The sequence below is a fragment of the Syngnathus acus genome, chromosome 5 (genome assembly GCF_901709675.1).
Source record: "Syngnathus acus chromosome 5, fSynAcu1.2, whole genome shotgun sequence".
Lineage (NCBI taxonomy): Eukaryota > Metazoa > Chordata > Actinopteri > Syngnathiformes > Syngnathidae > Syngnathus > Syngnathus acus.
The window spans coordinates 9,059,612-9,083,012 of NC_051091.1; the positions used below are offsets into that span (position 1 = coordinate 9,059,612).

Below are 23,401 nucleotides of genomic sequence, written 5' to 3' on the forward strand. Positions count from 1 at the left end.
GTGGACACACCATAGGTTATTTAACACATGAACTTAAATGTGAACTTGTTAAGTTGCACTTCATGTAGATCTACAGAAAAAGACAACAGTTGTTCTCGACAATTAAAAAAACAAACATTTACATGTGGTAGTTGTGCAGAATATGTTAGCATTAAGCTAGCAAGCCATTTCTTATTTTTGATTGATCGTTCGCTATGTGAGTAGAATTAAGTTTTACAATAGCTTTTACAATACATTTTTCAATAATAATACATATCGGTGTTGTATGTACGCGTGTGTGTGTACTAGTCAAGAGGTTGTGGGGGCGGAAAAGGGAAATTTCGCAAAGTGTCCCTCCCAAGAGGCGCGCGCAACCTGTGCACGCGCAGCTCGCACACTGAAGCGCGCTCTCGTGTGTGACTCGAGGACGCTTCGGCTAAAGCTACAAGAGCAGCGGGCGAGTAGGCCCTCGTCTGCTCTGCATAAATACGTCGTCGTTCATTTTGTTCCGACAGACGGACACTCCGGCCGGCTGGGATTTCAAATGCGCCCGATCATATGTGTGTGAAGGGGGAAAGCATAGCGCATGATGGTCCGGGAAACCAGACACCTTTGGGTGGGAAATTTGCCCGAACACGTCCGAGAGGAGAAGATTGTGGAACATTTTAAACGGTATGTTACGCAAGAGGGGCTTCTATGGTGGCGGAGCAGCGCGCCATATGTCGCTGGCTAGCCCACGGTCGATGCTAACGCTGCTAACATTAGCTTGTGTAAACTTTTGAGTGTTTTGCTCTTTCAAGTTCTGCTCGGGTTCGAACACACAATGTCGCGTTTTATAAGGGTCCGTCGTACGAAACGGACCCACCCTAACGCCGTTGTTAACGATGTTTGGCAATTTCGATAACTTTTGCTAATGCCGAGAAGCAAGTCCCTAGCCACCAAGCTCTACCACCCAGCCAACCATTTTGTGGCAAGTCAATACGTTTTAATGGTCGTTAAAAGACTCTGCTGCACACGTTCACAGACACATACATCTGAATTTGCTTTGCATCGTTGGTGTTGTCTTGTTAAGTAGCAAAATAAATCGCCAGAATGTTGCAGTTCAGAAAACACTCCAGCCCGAATTTGCGGAAAAATCAGCGATCCGACCGGGCCCATCTTTAAATATTAGCTAGTTGTTGGGCTGCCTTATCGAGGTTCTCTGTCTAGCTCTTGCTTATCTTGTATGAACTCGGCTCAAATGAGAACGAGGCGTTCTTTAGTTTTATGCGCTTAAGGTTAATGCAACATTATCGTTCGTGTGTGTGTGTGGGGGGGAAGCCCCTCGAGGAACTCAGCAAACGCTTCTCCAACAAAACAAACACCATCCCTACTTCAACGGCAGCACCTGCAAGTCATATATTGCAGTCGTTCTATTAATTCTCAATTTTCACGTATCTCCTTAGTTTAGGCAGTATTTCCCCTATTTAATAATGGAGCATGTTCGATTACTTGCGTACTGCTACTCACCCCCCCCCAACACACACACACACACACACACACACACACACACACAGTTTCGGTAATATCTGCTTCCTGCAGCGTTTGTATAAAGATTACGCAACTCTTGTCTTGAGTTAATCACTTCCATCTGATTCTCTCAGGTATGGACGTGTGGAGAGTGTTAAGGTTCTGCGGAAGCGAGGATCAGAGGGCGGCGTTGCGGCCTTTGTGGATTTTGTGGATATTAAAAGTGCTCAGAAGGCTCACAATGCCGTCAACAAGATGGGGGACAGGGACCTTCGGACTGACTACAATGAACCTGGGTCAGTCCCGAGTGCTGTTCGGGGCCTTGATGACAGCTCCCCGTCGAGCAGTCGAGACGTTACAGGATTCTCTAGGGGAACAGTTGGACCTGTGTTTGGCCCCCCTGTGTCCCTTCACACCAGAGAGGGACGTTATGAACGGAGAATAGATGGGTAAGTGGACATGGTCACCAATCCGTGGAAATCTCGGTATGAGATCGGTGTAACGCCTAATCACATAGTTGGGTTTATTCCGAAGGGATGTATGGTGCTCTCACAATGGTAATCTCGGGATCGTTCCTTATCATCATAATTGACTTGCAGTGCCCATGGGATTAAGTAAATTAACCACACATTATGATTTCTTATGGTTGTGTTAATACAAGGTCTGTTTATGGATATTACACCCAAAAGGAATATCCTGGCGAGTTCTGGATTTATTTTGTTGGAAATTACCCCTTCCTGGGAGCCTTTGGATGTTTTGAAGCCCATTTTTCTCCAGGATGTGGATCTAAGTTTTTATTTTCACTCAAGACCGAAAACTGGAAGTAAATAACCCCCCATGGTGGATTCACAGGTATTGAGTATTTGATCGTAACCTCGCTCAGGACTACCTACATCTGGTTATCCTTTTGTCTATCTTGGCAACTGCTGATAGCTGGATTACTATTTTTCCCAACCATTTTTGAATCCACGGATACAGCTTGTTCTGAATGTGGAATTGAATCATTAGACAATCCAAGTACAATAAATTTAGTGCCATTTTTCTAAAGCCAATTTTAGCACAAGATGAAACAGAGTAGCTACATTTCCTGTGAATAAGGAAGCTATCCCAAGAAGAGTTCACTAGAACACGGAGGATCCAATCTACTATCCAGGGAGGCTGATGGAGCTATTCCCGAAGATGCCAGAAGACTACACCACTGGACGTATCCTATGCGTTGGATGTACTCTCTTCAATCCAAGTATGGATTGGTGTAGCTGCCATTCAGTTGGATTACTTATGTGTGGATGTAGCTGTGTGAGGTTTCCCCGACCGATTTGCAGTGAAAAGAGAGCCGAAGACAACTTTTCCAAAGTAATACCGCAACCTCAAGCCAGCCAGCCAGCAGGCACATCGGAAATGATCCATGGAGCGTGGAATTATGCCATATCCAACGACTGGGATTTTATAGCCGGTTATTACGGAGTAGTGTGTTCCCATTTGACATATTATCTAATACCGTTAAAACAACCAAGGAATACATTTTTGACTCCTTTAAAGTGGAATCTTGGGGAAATACTTTTTTGCTTATCTCATCCATTTGGATGTTCTGTTAAGGCGGCATGGACTTGTCTGAATTATCCAGAAGTTCATCTTTTTTTTTTTTAACTAGCTTTATGTTCCTCTGTTTTTTTTCCTCTACATGTTCAGAAATCCATTAATTCTGTAGTTGTTTTTTATTTTTTCCTCCCCTCATCCCGTGAAGGAAATTCCATTGCCTAACAGTGGATTAACTGCTGGCCTCATGCTCCCTCCACAGTAATTGAAGATTACTCGCAGTCTGATCGAAGAAAGCCGTTTTTGGCACATTAGAATAACAGATTTTTCCAGTTGTTTTTTTTCTCATTCCGGCTGTCACATTCTGACCACCTAGATTTGATTTGGATTAGTTACAGTAACTTCTTTCCGAAAAGGTTGGTATTTCTCTGTCCTTTGCTTATTCTTCTTTCCTTATGTTTCTCTGAAATTGTTACACCCGACAAGAGCAAATAAAATATACTTATGTACATTATGTCATTCTATATATGCACCTCAGTGGAAGAAAGGTAGCACAGCTGCCACAGAGTTAAGTGGTTTGAGTCTGCTTTGGCTTTCTCGATGAAATTTCCATTTTCTGCCCATCAATGCATATGTTTTATCTGGCTACTTCCTCCTACATTCCAAAAACATGAGTTGTTGTTTGGCTACCCCTGCCCTGCGATTGACTGGCGACCAGACCAGTGCTGACTCCTCCCCTTTTTTCTCACCCAAAATATCTAGGAACAGCCTAACAACTTTGTATGTTTCTGCACAGAATATGTACATTAGCTGTATGTCATATGTGGCTCAATGAAGATAAATAATAGTCAGCCTTTTACTCAGTGTCGGCATGCAACTTGAAACTCTGGAAAATATGTCAAAGGTTACACTCCCCTTCTGAATATTAAGTGTGACATGTTTATTGAATGACTTGTCTTTTTAGGCCTTCGTAACCTTTGTAATGTTGGAATTCATCCATTTCGTTCAGGTCATTGGTGATATGGAGTCCATCCCTGCTTACTTCGGGTGTTTGGTGGTGTAGACTGCTGACTCTTAAACCGATGGACTGTTGAGAGTCTCAAATTAATCGAATCATGTTTTTGGAATGTGGGAGGAAGCCGATGTAACTAAAACCAGCGCAAGCATAGTGAGAACTTGCATACTTTACATGGGAGCCAAAGCTTGGATTCGAACCCATTAACCCCAGATTGTGAATCAGATGGACTAACCGGGCAGACACAGTGCTGCTCTGATGCTGTCCAATAAAAAGCAAAACAGTTTTTTTAATGACGTGATAACATGTAGAACAATCATTTTAAGGTTTTCAGATTAAATTGCCTTAGTGCCAAAAATTCATTGGCTGGTGACAAGCAATATCAAACGCAAAGCTGCATGTCAAGAATCTCATTGACCTGTTACCCCCCTCTCTATCTATCCTTTTGTCATTTTGCAGTAGTTCAGAAACCCGCGACCGTGCATATGACCACAGCCCATACGGACACCATGAGCGCAGCGGGACTTTTGACCGACAGCGGCACTACAATGCGGACTATTACAGGGAGCGCTCTTTGTTTGCTGCTGCCGGTCCAGGGAGCAGTGCCATCAGTGGAACCTTTGAGGCATCAGACCCTCATTTTGACTCTAGAATACGAGACCCCTTCGCTCTCGCGCCGGCCACTCGTCGCGACCTCTACAGAGATGACAGAGGACGCCGCGTTGATAGAACCTACCATCACCGCCGGAGCCGATCATCCCATTCCTCCCAGTCTCGACACCCTTCCCCCCAGCGGACAACTGGACAGACCTCCAAAAGTGCTCATTCCCCTAAATGTGCGCCTTTGTCTCCTGGAAGAGGCCCACGTTCTCAATCTTGCAGCAGATCCTCAAGTTCTGACTCTGTGAGCAGCACCAGCAGTACAGGCAGTGGCAGGTGGGACAATTTAAAGGAAGGCGGCCATTGATACTGCATCTGTTTTCAACATTAAATCATATTCTTGATAATCTACCAGTCAGACGAGCAAATGTGTGATAAAGTACCCTTTTGACTACAGCGACTCCAACAGCAGCTCAAGTGATGGATCGCGAGCACGTTCTGTTCAGTCATCAGCTGCACACGCGCCACCTCAGTCGTCGTCGATGGTGCTCGACTCGGACGAGCCACGTCGAAGCTTTGGGATTAAAGTGCAAAACCTTCCCGCACGATCGACAGGTGAGCTTTGTCCCAGCTGTTGATGTTTGATCAAATGGAATGGAGATTGAAAGAAATGCTTTTGCCAATGTATTTACTCACAAAATGGAATCATTTTCTCTTCAGACACAAGCTTAAAAGATGGACTATTCCATGAGTTCAAGAAACATGGTAAAGTGACCTCCGTGCAGATCCATGGAGCATCCGAAGACCGCTATGGTCTGGTGTTCTTTAGACAACAAGAGGATCAAGAGAAAGCCCTGAGTGTCCCGAAAGGAAAACTGTTCTTTGGCATGTTGATTGAAGTCACAGCGTGGAATGGTCCTGGTAAGCAATAACGCCTAAAAACAAAAAAAAACCCCTCATCTGATTATGATGATGAAGAAATACTCAGCGCTGCATTTCGGTGTGAAGCAATGACTGTTAGATGTGGAGCAAATGGTAATTGGATGAAATTGCAAGATAGTGTGTAATTCATGGGTGTTTTTGAATTTGTTGCAATCGCGGCAATGCAAATTATCTGTGTAATGTAACCACTGGAATTAAAAAAAAAAAATAAATAAAAAAACTTGATCACAAGACAGCATATGGCAGCCAACCAGTCTGTGGTCAGTGCGGCAAGCCAATATAGCAGCCAGTAGTGAAACTGCACGCACAGATGTGACTCAACCAGACATGACCAGAATAGGAATTAATAATGAATTTTTTTTTCTTTTTTGTAGAAACTGAGAGTGAGAATGAGTTCAGGCCCCTTGATGGTAGAATAGATGAATTCCACCCGAAAGCCACCAGAACATTATTTATTGGCAACCTTGAGAAGACAACCAGCCGTGAACAACTTTTTGAAATTTTTCAACGCTTTGGAGAAATTGTCGTAAGATACCATCTTACTCCGAACATTTTGTTCTGTGTATTTTCTTGTCCTATAAAACTTTGTTTGTTGTTGCTCTCTACAAGGACATTGACATCAAGAAAATAAATGGAGTTCCCCAGTATGCGTTTGTACAGTATTCTGATATTGCCAGTGTTTGCAAGGCCATTAAAAAGATGGATGGCGAGTATCTTGGCAGTAACAGACTAAAGGTAAAACTGCAAACAACACATTTGTTCTTTTTTTTTTATTATGTCAATCAAATGCTTACTTTTTGCATAATAATTATTTTTTCTTTTTTCTTTCTTTCAAAGCTTGGTTTTGGGAAAAGTATGCCTACGGCGTGTGTTTGGCTTGATGGGCTAACAACCAATATCACAGAGCAATACCTCACACGCCATTTCTGTCGTTATGGACATGTTGTCAAGGTAAGATCTACTATATTACGCAGGTCTTGTTCCAATTTTTGTCAAAAACATCAATTTTCGTTTTCTTTTTTTTAGGTTTTATTTGACAGAATGAAAGGAATGGCCCTGATTTTCTACAACAACACCGATTTTGCTCAGAATGCAGTGAGAGAGACCAAAGGCTGGAAGATTGGAGGCAGCAAAATTAAGGTGGACAAATTGGTTGACTGTGGTATTTTTAGTACAAACATAGACTTAAGTTTAACATGACATTTGTTTATGATAGGTGGACTTTGCAAGCCAAGAGAGTCAGCTGGCATTCTTCAGATCTATGCAGACATCTGGTCAAGACATTAGAGAACTTTATGAAATTCCTGCGGAACGGCGGTAAATTGTCCACATTGTTAATTACAAACTTGTCACATCATTTTTCGGGAACTCTTTTAATTTGCCTTTCTTTGATTCCCTATTCACGCAACAGGGAGGATCGCAGGCCCCTGTACCATGAATTTACAGCAGAGAGAGCTTATTATGAAACCTTACGAACGCCTGGCCTTTACACAGAGGATGCCCGGAGAGAGTATGCAGCTCGCAGTCGGGACCGTTTCCCTGAATTGGAACATTTTCAAGGAGAACATTATGACCCACGTTACCATGAAGATCCACGGGACTACAGGGATTACAGAGATCCTTTTGAGCAAGACATTAGAAAATACACCTATATTCAAAGAGAACGAGAACGTTTTGAAGCTGACCGAAACAGATGGAGTCCCTCTCATCATCGGCGCCCCATTACCCCTGCAGTGTCGCCATCGCCGACCGAGCGAGCGCCGAGAGAATCGGAGCGCCGAGTTTATAGCCAGTCCTCTGAAAGAAGTGGTAGTGTAAGCTCACTCTCCCCGCCACACTTTGAAAAATCTGAAAAGACTTTGCCGGAACATGCCTCAAAGAGTGACAAGACTGAAAAGAGCAGTCAAGCTGACAGAGCTGTAGGCCCCGAGAAAACCAAGCGGCCCAAACGAAAAGAGAAAGGCGAGAAAGCCGAGAGAGTCAAACCAAGGAAAGTAAAAGGGCAATCTCCATCCAATACGCTAGCAGACGCGGAGCCTAATGCTGCACAGGAAGCAGGCCATGCAAAAGGAAAGGGAGTTGAACAAGATGCCCAAGACAGGCAGAAACATAAGGGAGATAATGACACTCAGTGCTCAACTGCGCTCCATGACTCGGCAAAAAGCGAAAGATCTGAAACGGCAAAAGGTGATAATTCTGATATGGATGGGAAAGGTCGAGTCAAAAAGCATATTAAAACTGAGATTGGAAATGATGGGAAAGATTCGTCCGTGGATTCAGATCGCCTTGCTGCGAGAAAAAGGCGCTTTGCTGACTCCAGTGGGAAGACTGTTCATCAAAAGCGAAGCAGGCTTGATGAAGAGGATTGTAATCAATCGCAAGACCCGAGTGCAAAAGAGATAGACTCCGATAAGCACAAAGATGCCCAACGTAGAGATTCAAGATTTAAAAGTGGAACTTCGAAGGATGTTCAAGAGGACATTAAAGTGCCCAGAGAGAAATTTGAGGGATCGTTGGAACCTTCTGAGTCAAAACGGCTCCCAGCCCACACTACATCCAGAAGATTTTCACATGATGGAAATCCAGACCAAGGCTCTTCAAGAGAACAGGAACACAGTGCGATTTTCAAATTTACTGGTCAGGTGCCCGAAACTAGCAAAGGCATCAAAATTAAGGAGGAGCATGTTGATATTGACCTGTCTCAAAGTTACCGCAAGCAAATGGAGCAAAATAGACGCTTGCATCAGCAGCAACATCGAGAGTCGGACAAACCTGGAAAATCTGCCAAACCAGGAAGTCCACAAGAAAGTGAAACTGAAGAATTGGAACATCGCAGTCTTGTGCATGAAGTTGGTAAACCACCTGAGGATGTCACAGATAACTTCCCCTCTCACAAACAAAAGAAGCTTGACCTGTTTGACAGCGAAGGAATTAAGAGAGAGCGGGTGTATAGGAGCTTCAGGCAAAAAAGTGAAGATCCTGAATGGAACAACACATCCTCTCCAGGACACCAGTTTGCCCACCATACAGAGGAGGACTTTGATCATTCGCAGAAAGAGCTTGTAAAAAGTGAGAAAACTAACCCCGATATGGAGCCGCTTGTCAAAAGGACACATAATGCTCACGTCAACAAACCCACCACACTCGATACAGAAGAGGAGCAACAAAAACGATGGGAGAGCAGAGGAAAACAAAACACGCTACCTGACCTAAACTTTTCTAGAAATCTCAACAAAAATGTCCACAACCGCAAACGTTTGGAGTATGGCGTTTGGCAGGATATAGAGCCAGGGGAGGTAAGATCAGACTCTGAAGAGGATCGAGAAGCCAAACCACGGTCTCCCGTGGCATCTACTTCAAAGTCTTTTTCTGACAGACCGAGGGGTGAGAGATTTTCCGACCCAAAAACAGCACATCTCGAAAGAAATAAGTTCTACTCATTTGCACTCGACCAGACGATCACACCAGATACGAAAGCTCTACTTGAGCGTGCAAAATCCCTCTCGTCTTCCAGAGAAGATAACTGGTCCTTCTTAGATTATGATTCTCACTTTGCGAGTCTCCGTAGCCGCAAAGATACAGAGAAGATAGAATCAACACCAAGGCCTACACCATCGTGGTACATGAAAAAGAAAAAGATCCGAAGTGGATCTGAAGATAAACTCGATGATCGAAAAGAGGAGCCAAAGCCAGAGGAACATGAGCGAAGAGAGCTGTTTGCTTCTCGCTTCCTTCACAGCCCTGTTTTTGAGTTGGACTCGAGACGACTTCAGCATCTAGAACGGAAATATGAAGAAGCTGAGAATGCCCAAAACCAGCAAAGTAATCTGCATGGAACCATAGATGGTGAACTTGACTCGGGTCCAGTTGTTCTTTTCCATAGTCGGTTTTTGGAACTCACAAGATTGCAGCAACAGAAGAACAAAACCCAACCGGAAGAAATAGTAGATGAGATAAAAGATGACAAAGCATCAATGGAAGAGCCACAAATGTTGCAATCACCTGAAACAAAGGAATCTCTCCCTGATCCAGAAATAAAGCCCATCAGTCCAGCTGAAGAGTTGGTATCTGAACCCACGATAACACCCCCTGTCTCACATACAGTGCCAAAAGAACTTCCTCCAATAGAACAACCACCTCAATTACCCACTGAGCCATCTCCTACTGTGGTTTTCATAAAACAGGAAAAAGAAATTGAACATCTGCCTGAGCAATACCCACCAACTGAGGCTAACACTGATTCAGAAGCTCCATCCATCAAACAAGAAGCCAATTATTTAGAAGCTCATTTTAAACTTTCTCCTTCTGAAATTAAAATGGATGAGGTTTTAGATGTTAAACCTAGTATAGAAGAGCCAAGTAGCTGCAATTTGCAGGAGTTTGTCAGTAGTTCAGAAGCAGAGGTTGCTTCTGTGGCAGGGAACACTGAAGTCACCCAAGCCCAAAGTTCTTCACCTCATACTCGTGAAGACGGTATAGTGAAGAAAGAGCCATATGCCACGGTTTCAGAGCCTGAGGAAGAAACAATCCTTAAAGTTAGTAAAGAGTTCAGCGATGACACTAACACTGAGGGAAACTCTGCCCCTAAGGAGTATAAAACAAAAGAAATGAAAACTAAAAAGACCAAGCCAACCCCAGCTGAAGTTGCTTCAAGTGTCGTCGTGCCTGCATCGGCTCCTGAAAAGCAAGCCACGCGCAAGAGTGAACGCATTGACAAAGAGAAATTGAAACGTGGCTCTTCCCCAAGGGCCGAATTGAAGTCCACAGGCAAGTCTCCTCTTCATGGCTCGGACGGTGACGTCTCGGAGCAAAGCATATCGTCAGGCAGAGCGAGACGTACAAATGTGAAATCTGTTTATGCGAGAAAACGGGGCACAGAAAAGGATCTGACGCAGCAGCAGAACAATGAGCAAGATGTACCCGCACCGGCTCCTCCAGTCAAACGTGGCCGGCCTCCCAAGAATCGTAGGCAGAGTGAAGAAGTCTCGACAGTTAAAATGGATAAAATAAAAATGGATAACAAAGACATAGATCCAAATGAATCTGAGAGTTGTGACAGAATCCAGAAAAATTTGAAGGGAAAATCCTCCCCTACTGCCACGAAAGGTTCAACAAGTCAGTTGCCCACAGCTCAACTCTGCGGATCAACAAAGAGAGGAGAAAAATCGGAGTTGACTGAGGACAATGATCAGCAAATGGATTGCACCGATCAGAGTACCTTGACTTTGGTAGATTCATCTAAAGAAGCCCAATCACCTCAAGTTGAACAAAAGAAAGAGGACAAATACAAAAGAGATGTCAAAGACAGCGATACTTTGAATTTTGATGGTAAATCAAATGGCAAAGAGGAATATCCACTTGTGTTGGAGGACAAAATGACCACAGAAAAGGAGAAGCCCGTCAAAGGAAAAAGCAAGACACCAAGGACCCCAAAGTCTCCTGTTCTGAAGAACCTAAAGATCAGGTTGAATGTCAAAGAGGTGAAAGATCATGTTTCAAAGTGCACCGGCAGAGGGGCCAGCAATGAAGATGGTGACATTTCTTCTTTGGAAAAGAAGGAACATTTGGAAACATCAAAAAGTTTAAGTTCTCATGAGATGGAATTGGAACAGGCTGTAGAGAACATTGCCAAACTCACAGATCCGTCTTTTCCAAGAGAACCTCAAACACCAACTGGCCCAATCACGGACTTGAAAAGTTTCTCAGATGATGAAAAACCTAATCCAGCTAGTGAAACGGAACTCATTGCTGCTATCGACTCCATCACTGCTGAGGATATAGCCAGCGTCCCTTTACCCCAAGCACCACCTGTCGGCGTTGATATAAGTTCAGAACCAGAGATGCAAGACTCAATTCAGCCTCCCAAGGAAGACAAACCTGAAATGAGCACTGTTAATATTCAAGAGGAGCCTCTCCAAACAGCCACACCTGAAAAGGCCACCAAGGGAAGACCTAAAACTCCCAAACATAAAGGCCAAAAGCAAGTACGGAAAGATTCAAAAGAACCTCCACCAAGTGAAGAGAAAGCCACGCCAACTCTTTTAGCATCCAGTGTAAAGGTTGTCCCAGAAATTGTCCCGTCAGCAGCAGCGACAGCTGCTGTTATCACCCCCACTACATGGAAGTCTGAACAAGAACCTTCGGCCATCAAGGCACCTGATGTGAAAGAGTCTGAATCACCTACTGAAGAGCAGATTCAACATATCAAACCTGTTTACCCCCAGTCCAAAAGTCCGGTGTGCCCAAAGCCACAATCACCCTCCATGTCACCATTAGCGTGCAGACCAAATATCAAACCCATTCAAAACAGTCGAGCGCCTGTCTCACCACCGGACTGGCTCCGCCACTCTGCCGATTCAGGGGTTCCTTCTTCAACAGCCTTGCCAGTCACACCCAAGGATAACCAACCGATACCAGATTCTGAAAATATAGAAATCGATCGTGGCTCAAGCGATCTGAGGCAGATTCTTTTGAAACACAAAACCATGTCTCTGCCTGGGAGCAGTTTCGTACCGGCTAACGTGCAACCGGCAGTCCAAGATCAGCTCCTCGCTGAGCGTAATACCACTTTAACAGTTGTGCCAAATAAATCGCCCCTACCCGATTGCAGAATGCCGTCTCAGTCAGTTCGAACACCAGCGACACAACCGTCCCCTGAGACCAAGTCTGTGATCTCCGTCATTGCATCCACTGCCTTGCACTCCTCTGTTATTAGTCGTGTATGCATCCCTCCAGAGCACGAAGACGTGAAACTAAATATTGGTAATCAAGGTTCAGACATGACTTTACCTAAACACAACTACAGGCCTAGCAAAGATGATACGCTACCCTACCATGGACCAACTATCGGTGATGAAGGGGGAAGTGCTACACGCTTCATTGTGGAAAGTTCCACTCTTGGTACAAGCTCCTGCCCGGGTCTCCGGGTAAATACATCTGAAGGAGTCGTTGTACTCAGCCACTCGGGACAAAAACCGGAGGGCCCCCAACGGATAAGTGCAAAAATCAGTCAAATTCCACAAGCAACAGCGGGTGACATGGAATCTCAGCAGCTGGTTTCCATGCCCCAAATTAAACAAGACATGTACAGTCACCCACAGACAGGCCTCCAAAAAGGCTCTTTCCAGACAGATCACGGTCATTCTGCTAAGACACAGTCGACCTTTTCTTCTAATAAACAAGAAGGTACAGGTTTGGAGAAAATGGAGCCTACTTATCACTCTGGTCCTCAAGGAGTCGTCAAGCGTCTTGCACAGGGCAATCAAAGTATGAGCTCGATGTACCACCAGGAGTACCTGCCGACAAAACATCAAAAGAAAATCGATAGCGGAGATTCGCATAGCACCGACGGTTCCAAGGCACAGTGGGCCTCTGCCATAAGTCCTGCAATAAGTCCACATTTGCCCTCTCCTCCTGGAAATCACTTTGTCACGGCCGCCGGGGACAGAACTCCTTCGCATCTCAGTGGCAACAAACAGGAACCGCGATCCCCACGCAAGTCAAGTCATCCGCATTCTTCATCACCTAAAGGCATCCCGGTGATGCTTCCCGCCATGCAACAGTTTATTTCTGGTGTGCATCATCCAGAGCAGTCTGTTATCATGCCGCCTCATAGTGTGCCTGGAGGCTTGGGCCGAATGTCACCTCACCCTGCTACCCAGTCCATCCCGGTGGGACATCTGGTCCAGGGAGACGTTCGGGTCAATACTCCCCCGCTCTCGGTGATGAGCTACGGGATGCATAGTGAGTCTCTCGGATCTCCCTGGTCCGGTTCCATGCAGCAACGGCCGACTTCACCCCAAACTGTCGGTAGAGACAAGGTCGTCAAGGTGAACCCGAGTGCTTTGAGGAGTCACGACATAGACCAAGAAGACTCCAGACGCTTCCACCAGCAAGGACGACAACCTGCCGCACAGATAAAACCAGAGACCATGCAGTCTGATCCTCGGGGGAGTTTCCGAAGCGGTGTGCCAATTGAAGCGCTGATGGCGCAGAGAGAGATGCGTGCGCTCCTACAACAACAACAAGGAGAGCGTTCATCCGCAGACCCTCATTCGGGCCACCTTCAAGAAACTCACCCCCCCACCTCCGCACCTTCCAATTTACCCATGTCTTTGTCTCCGAGGGCGCACATTCTTCCTAAAGGTGTTTCCGAGAAGGACATAGCAAAGCCGTTAGAGGCTAAGAGGCCCCACTCCCCTCTTTCTAAAGACGGATTAATGGCAATCCGGCAGCCAGGACCGACAATATCGTCTCCCCAGAGAGCGCCGCTCATGCCACCAGGACTAAGTGGCACCTTCCCGGAGTATTCTCAGATGTACTCCAACCCAAGAGGCGTCCATTCCCCCATGCCTGACTCAACAACGCATGTTGTTCCCGATGGGAAGATTGCACAGCCTAATATGGTGCAGCTGCTCATAGTAAGAGAAAACATATTTGTATTTATCTGTTTTGAAATCCACAGAGTTCTTGTTTAACACGTTCTTGTCTTTTTTTGCAGAAACATCCAATCATTTGGCAAGGGCTCCTCGCGCTAAAAAACGACACAGCGGCGGTCCAGTTGCATTTTGTGTGTGGAAACAAAGCTTTGGCTCATCGATCACTGCCCCTGCAGGAAGGTGGTGCCTTCCTCCGAATTGTCCAAAGGATGAGACTCGAGGCATCTCAGCTGGAGAGCGTCGCCAGAAGAATGACAGTATGTCCTCGCAGTCTCCTCGCTTGCCAGTCGGCGCGTCATTCCTGTTGTTTCCTTCGATCATTGATCCATGCTTGCGCTTGTGTTGCGACAGGGCGAGTGCGACTTCTGCCTTCTGCTTGCTTTGCCTTGTGGACGAGATCAAGATGACGTTGTTAACCAGACGCAAGCTCTCAAGTCCGCCTTTATAAACTACTTGCAGACAAAGTTGGCGGCTGGCATTATTAATATCCCAAATCCAGGTTCCAATCAGGTAAAGCCTAGTTGTTGTTTTGTAATGTTGTCATTTACTGTATACAAGATGAATGTGTCTAATATGTCATCCTCTTATTGGAAAAACAACCCTTGTTTGTAATATCACAGATTCTGATTGAACATATTTGTAAGCTTTTACATGAAGTCCTATTGTTGGCATCACCATGTATAGAGGCACAGAATTTTTCTATTAGTTGTTTACGCAACTATTTGCAGTTGAATAATTATTTTGTATATTTTGCTTCCTTCCCCCAGCCGGCCTACGTGTTGCAGATTTTCCCACCATGTGAATTTTCAGAGAGCCACTTATCTCAGTTGGCCCCCGATCTTCTCAACAGAATCTCCAGTATCTCTCCTCACCTCATGATTGTCATCACCTCTGTGTGACCTTCAATGCGAGAGACTCTGTCTCATGGACGGACGGACGGATGGATGGATGGATGGAAGAACCACAGATGGGCCTCAGGAAACCAGAGGAATACCAGACTTTTTTCATTTTCTTGTCAGTCTTTGATCCTACAACCATTTTGTCATCCCGTGTCTGGTCTTTTTGTCCTTCTCAAAAAAACTCCGGGATGGACCAAACCAGAATCACGTCTCTTCTTCTTTTTGACCATTTCTGCTGTATTTCTATTTATTGGAGTTTGACTTTTCTTTGAAAAAAAAACACACAAATCAGAACGATTGAGGAACAACAATGATCGACTCACAAGATGGTGTTTTTTTTTTTTTTGTCCCCCCACCACACAAGAGGATTGTGGATATTAAAAAGAGACATATCATTGTGTTATTTTAAATATGTACAGACTGCCTCTCCTCTACTGTGCTTTTTAAAGGGGGGGGGCTAATTAAACAGAGACCCTGCAAGAGGACCACAGATTTTAATTCTACCATCTTGGTGCAGTTTTTTTTTTCTTTCTCTCCACTACTGAAACAGTTTACACCTCCGGCATCTACAATTGCATTGCTCAAACAACAATTTCCTTTGAACAATTTGGAATATGGGACATTGTAAATATTTTAAATATTTAAACTTGGTAAACCTGGCAGAGACTTGAACTCTGGGATTGTACCAGAACAGAATGGAAATAGATGGGTATTCTTGATTTCATTTTTTTTTTTTCTTTCCCTTGAGTGTAAATACTTGTAACACAAGAAGTTTAGCAAACTCTTCTGTGGAGTCTGCTGATTGCACTTCGTATTTTGTAACTCAAATAAAAAAAAAAAATCAACAGAAATGTGGGGATATTAAATTCTAATCTTTATTTTGGGTTATTGTTTTTTCTTTTGAGACAAAATAAAAAATACTTAAAATGATACAACAAAAAACATTAGTTGTATGAGTAGTTGTTTCTTTCAATGAAATGTAAATATATATATTTTTTATAACAAGGCAATATTTTTTTATTGTGGAGAGCAGTACTGGACAGATCAAATCTTATAGAAATACAAGTCAAAGCCTTGAGGGTGTCTTACTGTGGGCATTCTTTTTTTTAAATTCATATTTTTGAGTTTCACACAATGGACTGACAGAAATGGTGGGGGGAAAAAACCTATACAGTTTATGCTAGTGTTTTAAATCCACGCTAGAGCCAAACAATGCCACAAGCTGGTCTTCATATTGGGAGATGTTCCTCTTCATGATCTCCTTGCAAGGGCCCAGCAAGCGCTCAAATGCCTGGATGTCAATCACTGCAACAAAAAGTAATTCCACATTAGCATGTTTTTACCAAGAATTATTGTAAGATAATACATGCATGCGGCTCTTTGCCGGGTTTCGTGCGGCTCTTTTACGTTCATATCAACATTTGTGTAGTTTTTTTTTTTTTGTGCGTGTTCACTTCGCTTGAGTTCAATATAGATTTTCGTCAAACGCGCATGCGCATCAGGTGAAATCCCGCAAAGGAGGAGGGGCAAACCCATTGGAGGAAACAATTAGTGTCAATTTCCCTCTCAAAATGGCGGGGGGGAAATGCTCAGCTAAACGAAAATATGAAGACGAACACAGGACGTATTTAACAGGGTGGGATTTTTTTTTTTTTTTTTAACCTTATTAGCGCCTTTCAAAGCTTCAAATCTTCAGTGCCACTTTAGCTCACTTCATGCTAAAAGTTGGACACTTTGAAAAGTCAGGCAGAAAAACAGGTAGTTTTTAAAAACAAAACTACGAAGCACTCAGAGGCTGTCACGCTTGCATCGTATCAACTGGCTTGGAACATTGCACGGGCGAAAAAGCCAAACAATGAAGGGGAGTTTGTGAAATCTTGTCTCAACTCAAACAAATGGAATCATACATCCAACTAAAAGAATTGCTTCGAGTAGCAACAACGGAATACAAGCCAGATTTGAAGAGGATTGTTCAAGGCAAGGAATGCCAGAAGTCACACTAAGCAACATATATAGTAAGTGAAAAAACGCTATTGCATATTATTATGTTTTTGTTTGTGGACTTTGTTGAACTGAGAGTTTGTGTGTGTGAGACAGTGCACAATGTTCGTTGTTGAAAATGTGGTCTTTAGTCTGTGGTCTTAGTTCTGTAGGAGTCAATTTCTTATGATGTGGCTCTTTGCGGTAACAGTAAAAAATGTGGCTCTTAGTCTCTGACTGATTGTCCACCCCTGTAGCAGAGTAAGGTAAACAGGTAAACCTGATGAATAAAAGGAAAGGTCAGTATCTTGATAAAAACAAATTACCTAAACATTTAGTTTCTCCAACAGCATAAACAGATGCTGCGCGAGGTTTGTTGTTGACAAGTGCGAGTTCCCCAAAGTATTGTCCTCGAGAGCAACGGGCCACTTCGACCTCCGTGTCGTCCCGCTGGCCTGCTTTTGTCTGATATTGGAAAATGCAAGTTGTGATGTATTTCAGAGGTGGCAAAAGTAGGCATACAATGTTCTGATTCAAATACTGAAGTGAATGTAAAAAGTAATATTGAGTATCTGAATTGGTCAACAATGAAAACTCAACAGTAAATATGCAAAATTGACACTTAGATGCTATTTGTTAGCACATCTGTGGCATTTCCCATGATTTGTTAGTATTAGCTTTAAGCTAGCAGACAGGAAGTTGTTTTAAACACGGGTGTGTTTGTTTATGGTGACAGTAAACTTAATCTAAGAGTGGTAGTAAACAGCTTGAAGCCTCTTGTAAAGAAATGCTTGCAAATTCTGGGCCACGACCCAAAGCAAAAATCGTATCTTGAAACACTCAAATCGAATCACAATTGTACTTTGCTAAAGTACAGATGACTAAACAATCTAATTGTGCTATATTGATGACGTATTTGTACTTTGCTTCCCACCGCTGCATTCATTAAGTGCATGGAAACTCATCAGACTTACTTTGCTTTTGATCATAATCCTTACTTGTCCTGATTCCACCATGTAGAAGCAGTCGGCCTCGTCTCCCTGCGGCCATGCGAGTAACGACACTTTTAGTCCATTTAAACTGATTTGTTGCAATTTCACATCATGTATGTTACCTGCGCTATAATACGTTCTCCATCTTTGAAAGATCGTGCTGCTAAAACATCCACAATCTTCATCCTTTCCGAGAGCTGTTAAACATGAAAACGTCAGCATCTGAAGTCATACAAGTCACAATCCGAATTCTGAAGAAAATGTCAAAAGTTGCACATAGGACACAAATAATGTCATGAAATATAAATGTTAAGATGGATGTTATTCATTTGCATTTCTATGTCATTTCCCATTAGCATTAAGATGGCAGACTTAAAGATTTCTCTGTATGATATCATTAGAAATGCAGTAAGTGCGTTCCTAGAGTTTGTCATATAAACCTCCAGAGACTTCAGGAGAGGAACACACTCAACAAAGGCCTCATACATCCTCCTCTTCTTTGCGTTATTTTTCACAATCAGCCTGTGAAAGGTGGCTCGGTCCTGCAAGAGCACAAAAGCAAAAACGTTCATTTCTTGCTACACTTTACAAAGTTGGCGCGTGCAAGCAGAAGTAGCCCACCAGGCCCCACAAGGCGCCTTCCTGTGTCGCCACGATTGTGGCAGCTCGCGGCGTGTTGTACATTAGAGCCAGCTCGCCAAAACTGCCCTTGTTGTCATACTGACCCACGCACACGCTCACACCTTCTTTCGCCACAAGTATATTATAAACACCCCTGGTAGGAGACAAAACCACATCATAAAAGTTTTTATTTATTTCTAATCATAAATATAGAAACCAATCATTCACCTCTCTATGACATAGAAGTTATCGCCATCATCTCCTTGGTCTATGATGTGCTCCTGAGGTTTGACCTGCACCTCAAACATGGCATCCAAAACCTCTGAGAACTGCTCCTAAAGGACACAAGATTGATTAGCAAAATGATTGCACGTAATCAATACTCACACACACAAATATGTTGAGTTGTTTTTCTAACCGGGTTGCTCATGTGGCTTTTGAGTTGTTTCATAAGATGACCATTGACTTTGCATAACTCAACTTATTAATATCTAAAGTTAAATTGCCCATGTTTTCTTTTTTTTTTTTTGTCAACCACCTGCTCCAGTGTCTTAAAGAGTAAAATATCCTTGCAGGCATCCTGAAGCCTGCGACGCTGCTCGTCAGTTTTAGGGTGCACAACTCGAGGTTCAGGCTGGTCATCGTCATTGTCGTCGTCAGGGTTGTAGGGCTCTGCGCAAACTGCACACGCAGGTTAAAGACAATAAAAAAACATGCCCTTAACGGTAAGGCTTTAGAATCGGACAACCTACAGTTTACAGACCTGAAACTCTGCGGTTGCATTTGCCAGTGGTGGGTTCTGTAGACAAGCATACACACGTTTTTTACAAATTATGCAAATTTAACCAAGTACTCCGGTAGTAGCCTACTGTAATACTCACTAACAGGCTTCTCCTCCTCCTCTTTCTCATCCCGGGTACTCTCGGTCTCATCAGAGTTTGTTGCAAAAGTGACCCCTTTCCGTGCAGCTTTGCTGTCCAGCTTCTTAACCGTCTTGTCATTCTTTTGGTTCTCCAAAATTTGCGTAAAATGCTGCACGGCAAATTCCACCAAGTCTGCTGGCCTGTTGCGAATAACCTGCACCGTGTACCCCTGAAGTAGCTCCTTCAGACCTGCCGGAATCTCGTAATTGCTCATCTTTGAGGTTTAGAGGCTGTCCAAAGGTTTCATGTGTTGTTCCCGTAAAACAAAGCGTCAGTCGGGCCCGCTCCCCCTCGCCCCAAATGATCACACACGGACTCCATTCTATTGCATTCGTCACATTCACTTTATTGATTTCATTATTGAACCCAGGCTGTTGGAAAGTATCGACCTAAACCTTTCCCAATGAATGAATGCCTGCTCACTGGACACATCCCAGTGAAACAAAAGGCCAAATCCTTTTTGGACTTTACGTACGCACGGCAAGTAAACTACACACAGTCCACAATTGCACGAAAGTCCCATCCAACATACTGAGACATTGACGCAAACGTGAGGGCACGGTACAAAAACAAATGCACCTTTTTCCCTGATATGTTCACGTAAGGCAGAGAGGTAAGGCACAAAATATCCAGATCACTCCATCACTGCCTTCTATTAAAAAAAAAAAAAAGACGCAGAAGAAAATAAACATTTAAAAACAGGAGTGAGACTATTTCCTCATATAGTGGCTAGAGAGATTTTTTTCAATACATTAACATACATTTTCCTGCTCAACTATGAATAAAATAAAGAATTCATGAATATATATATTTTAGATGTGTTTTTTAATGGACTGGGAGAATTTATCTGGAGTGTTCTGAACTCCCGTTTCAAAGCCAATGTTGTATTCAATAGAATAATGCAGGGAGCTGTGCCATGTGGATTTTTTTTGCAGTTCTTTTGTCTAGTCAAAAAGAACATTTCCGATATCCACAACTACAGTCTTGCTAAATATACAAGTTCAGACACCTTAATTAACTTGCTAATATCTGGAACTGAATTGTAGATATCACAAATGGAATTACAAATACTCATAAAAACATTGTTGACGTCTACAATGTTCATTACAGATAATTAAAGACATGATTAATAGACAATTCCACACAACCGACAATGTAGTTAGGGTCACAATTATTTCATCAGATCATAATTATTTGATTAAAATGTTATACACATATGAATCAAATCTTGGGTACAGTAGAAAGACCTCCTTGAAAACCACATAGTGACACCCAGGAAAAGTCTTCGTGCTTTGGTAGGTGCTGCTGTTTTGTTTAGCAACTGGGTCCTTTAATGCCTGTGTGTCTAAGATCTGAGTTAAAAACAGTTGCTATCCACCTTACCAAAAAGGAGGAATTATGGAGAAGAGCATATTCATAGTTTCAAGTAAATGACAAACACTAATTAACTGAGACACAGCATCTATCAGGATGGGGCCACCATTTGAGGAAATAAGATTTGCTCCAAAACTCACTTCCACACTTCCCAGACAAAATCAAGTAGAGAATTGGAAATCGGTGAAAAATTATAAATTCCTAGTGTGTGTGTACTACTTAATGCACTCCAAGAGCGATTCCATCACATGTTGGGTGCCAGCCAGTTCAGGAATTTCATTGCGAGTTCGAATCCTAAGAAGCAAGCCTGGGGACACAAACGGAAAAAAAAGATTTATTAGAGTGACTTAGATTCTAAGTCAACTACGCATGTTGCTCAGTTGAATTAAATGTTAATTTTTTTTTTAAATGAATCGAACTGTCTGTGCCACACTTTGAGAATTATTGCAATATACATGTATATTGATGAATATGTCAAAAAAATAATAATTTGATACTCACAGCGTTTGCAGGAAAAGCTCGAAGCATGACAGCATTGAAACCTTTATATAAGGAGCCAATGCCTTCTTCTCGGATCAGCTCACGCAGAACATCCCGGACGCCATTGGGATACTTTCCTTCAGGCGCTATAGTGATTGGCACAAACAAAATATTTTGAAGAAAGAAAAAAAAAAAAAAAAAAAAAAAAACACTCTCTCTGGTGGATATTTTAAACTGGCATGTACCTGTTTGGAAACGAGACTTGAGCACATCGGGGGGGATGGCCACGGCCCAGTTAAATATTCCTGCCATCCCTCCGGCGAACAGCACGCTGGGAATGCTGAGTTCGTTATGACTAGGCGGGTGTGAGGGAGGGAGACAGAGAGAACAGGTTGGGGTTCCGTCTCATTTAATGAGCTGACGTGTGAGCCGTCGAGAGTCCTCACCTCTTTCCTGCCGGTGTGAGAAGATTCTTCAACCACTCGTAGGACATGAAGTACATGCCGCTTGCAGGAACGTCTGAATCACACACATACACAAGTCAATGCTGATCAATAACGGTGAATGTACACCCGCAGGCAAAACTTAATCGCAAGGCAAAATAAAGCGGCACCTCTCATGAGAGTCAGCGCAGTGCCTTTGTAGATTCCTCTGATGCCCGACTCCTTGTAGAGCTGTTTGACACAGTCCATCGGCCCGGCGTACTTCACATTCCCAGACGAAGCCTGGATCTTCACACAGACACGAGCACATTTATCAAACGATGATTTAAAATGTGATTTTCAGATCACATATATTTTCAAGCTATTCTCTTTTATGTAAGGCAACTCAAGCATGACTTTGGCACCACCTGGTGGGTGTATGATCTATCTCTTCAAGATGATGTATTTTCCTTTATTGTATGTCTGGAACATACTGCCCACAAATAAATAAAAGATCAGGAAGAAGAAGCTAACCTGCAGTAGACATTTGATTCGCTCGCCAGGAGTCATGATGGCTGTGGTGAAGATGCCGGACAACATGCCTGCAGCAAACAGTTGTGGATACCTGTGGCGGGGGGGAGAGAAGAAAAATCATCCCCCTCAGTGCTGGCAACTACCAAAGTACCACAGATGCAGATTAGTGACCTACGTGAGGATATCATCAGGGCTTTTCTGTTGCAATTTCTTGCCCAAACCGAAGCCAAAGAAACAGACAGCAAACATGGGTGTGACTCCGATGACGGGTGCCGCCATGCCTTTGTATAGCCCCTTTACTCCCTGCAAAAATTAGCATAGTATGCACAGGAAGACACCTGTTATATATGATACTTTGTGCTTCTGACCATTATTCGAGCAAATACGGGATTTAAACTCAAGATAAAGTTGCACGAATGCTTACCTCTTTAGCTAAGGTCTTTTTGAAGCAATCCATTGTCCCCTTATAGAGGAGGCTCTCCCCTGGTTTGGGCTTTGGTTGAGTCTGGAGACGCACCTGAGGGAAGAAATATAAATACATCTCAGAAGTGCCTTTACAAAGAGCTTGCGTTTGATTGACAGGTGTAGAAGTTGGTGGCAGGCTGTGAATTTGGTGCCTTGATATTCATTGGGAACTGCTCCATTAATCATGTCACAATTACAGTCATTGATACTATGCAAAGTCTGCAGTGTGCTGGGATGAGACGCGCACGTGAATGTGGGTCAAGGTACAGCTCGATTTCTTAGCAGCATGAACATTTGCAGCGAAATGAAAGCTGCCAGTCACGGCGCGAATGTTTTGCCTCATGCACACACGATTTACTTTTATAGTATCTAGGGGGTGACCCGCAAAGACGAGGCAGACTCCACCGAAACCGCCAGCGAAGAAGTTCTTCATTGGGCTGATCGGCTGCGGCTGTTTTGACATTGTGACTTTCTGCTATGAAGAAAAACACAAAGACTATTAGAATGTGAGAATAATTATGCATGCAGTAACACAAAGGAGAAGAACATTTGCTCACCTAGTCGGACGCAGCTACGAGAGGAATCTTTGGCAATTGAGTCGCTTTCTAACCGCTGAACCTTTCACCCACATATGGACCCGGACGGATTTGGCTGTAACACACAGCAAATCCAGTGCGGTAGCGTTTGTTGTC

At 43.5% G+C, this 23,401-nt stretch overlaps 3 protein-coding genes across 5 annotated transcripts; 1 reads left to right on the forward strand and 2 right to left on the reverse strand.

The window, feature by feature from the left end:
* The first annotated feature begins 362 nt into the window (after positions 1-362).
* Positions 363-15,857, forward strand: si:ch1073-335m2.2 (msx2-interacting protein). 2 transcript variants are annotated; one of them, XM_037252915.1, is made up of 14 exons: positions 363-651; positions 1,623-1,937; positions 4,499-4,975; positions 5,097-5,254; positions 5,360-5,560; positions 5,956-6,107; positions 6,191-6,316; positions 6,419-6,532; positions 6,608-6,721; positions 6,798-6,898; positions 6,993-14,001; positions 14,082-14,276; positions 14,371-14,529; positions 14,787-15,857. In XM_037252915.1, the coding sequence occupies exons 1-14, from the start codon at positions 566-568 to the stop codon at positions 14,916-14,918; spliced, it is 9,339 nt and encodes a 3,112-aa protein (XP_037108810.1). In that variant the 5' UTR covers positions 363-565; the 3' UTR covers positions 14,919-15,857. The 2 variants fall into 2 exon arrangements, with proteins under 2 accessions (XP_037108810.1, XP_037108811.1); XM_037252916.1 differs by lacking the exon at positions 363-651 and adding an exon at positions 2,150-3,440 and having other exon boundaries at positions 1,815-1,937.
* A 21-nt stretch (positions 15,858-15,878) lies between these two features.
* Positions 15,879-19,690, reverse strand: prkar2ab (protein kinase, cAMP-dependent, regulatory, type II, alpha, B). Its single transcript, XM_037252982.1, has 10 exons — positions 19,393-19,690; positions 19,275-19,310; positions 19,050-19,192; positions 18,740-18,846; positions 18,512-18,665; positions 18,331-18,432; positions 18,013-18,087; positions 17,873-17,938; positions 17,225-17,363; positions 15,879-16,223 (listed from the first exon to the last, which is right to left on the reverse strand). Exons 1-10 carry the CDS (start codon positions 19,646-19,648, stop codon positions 16,099-16,101), a joined length of 1,203 nt encoding a protein of 400 aa, XP_037108877.1. The 5' UTR covers positions 19,649-19,690; the 3' UTR covers positions 15,879-16,098.
* A 69-nt stretch (positions 19,691-19,759) lies between these two features.
* slc25a20 (solute carrier family 25 member 20) lies at positions 19,760-23,382 on the reverse strand. 2 transcript variants are annotated; one of them, XM_037252954.1, is made up of 10 exons: positions 23,267-23,382; positions 23,068-23,184; positions 22,669-22,761; positions 22,420-22,547; positions 22,245-22,335; positions 21,902-22,019; positions 21,735-21,807; positions 21,534-21,643; positions 21,310-21,434; positions 19,760-21,115 (listed from the first exon to the last, which is right to left on the reverse strand). In XM_037252954.1, exons 2-10 carry the CDS (start codon positions 23,170-23,172, stop codon positions 21,053-21,055), a joined length of 906 nt encoding a protein of 301 aa, XP_037108849.1. In that variant the 5' UTR covers positions 23,173-23,184; positions 23,267-23,382; the 3' UTR covers positions 19,760-21,052. The 2 variants fall into 2 exon arrangements, with proteins under 2 accessions (XP_037108849.1, XP_037108850.1); XM_037252955.1 differs by having other exon boundaries at positions 23,068-23,181; positions 23,267-23,363.
* Between the last annotated feature and the right edge of the window lie 19 nt (positions 23,383-23,401).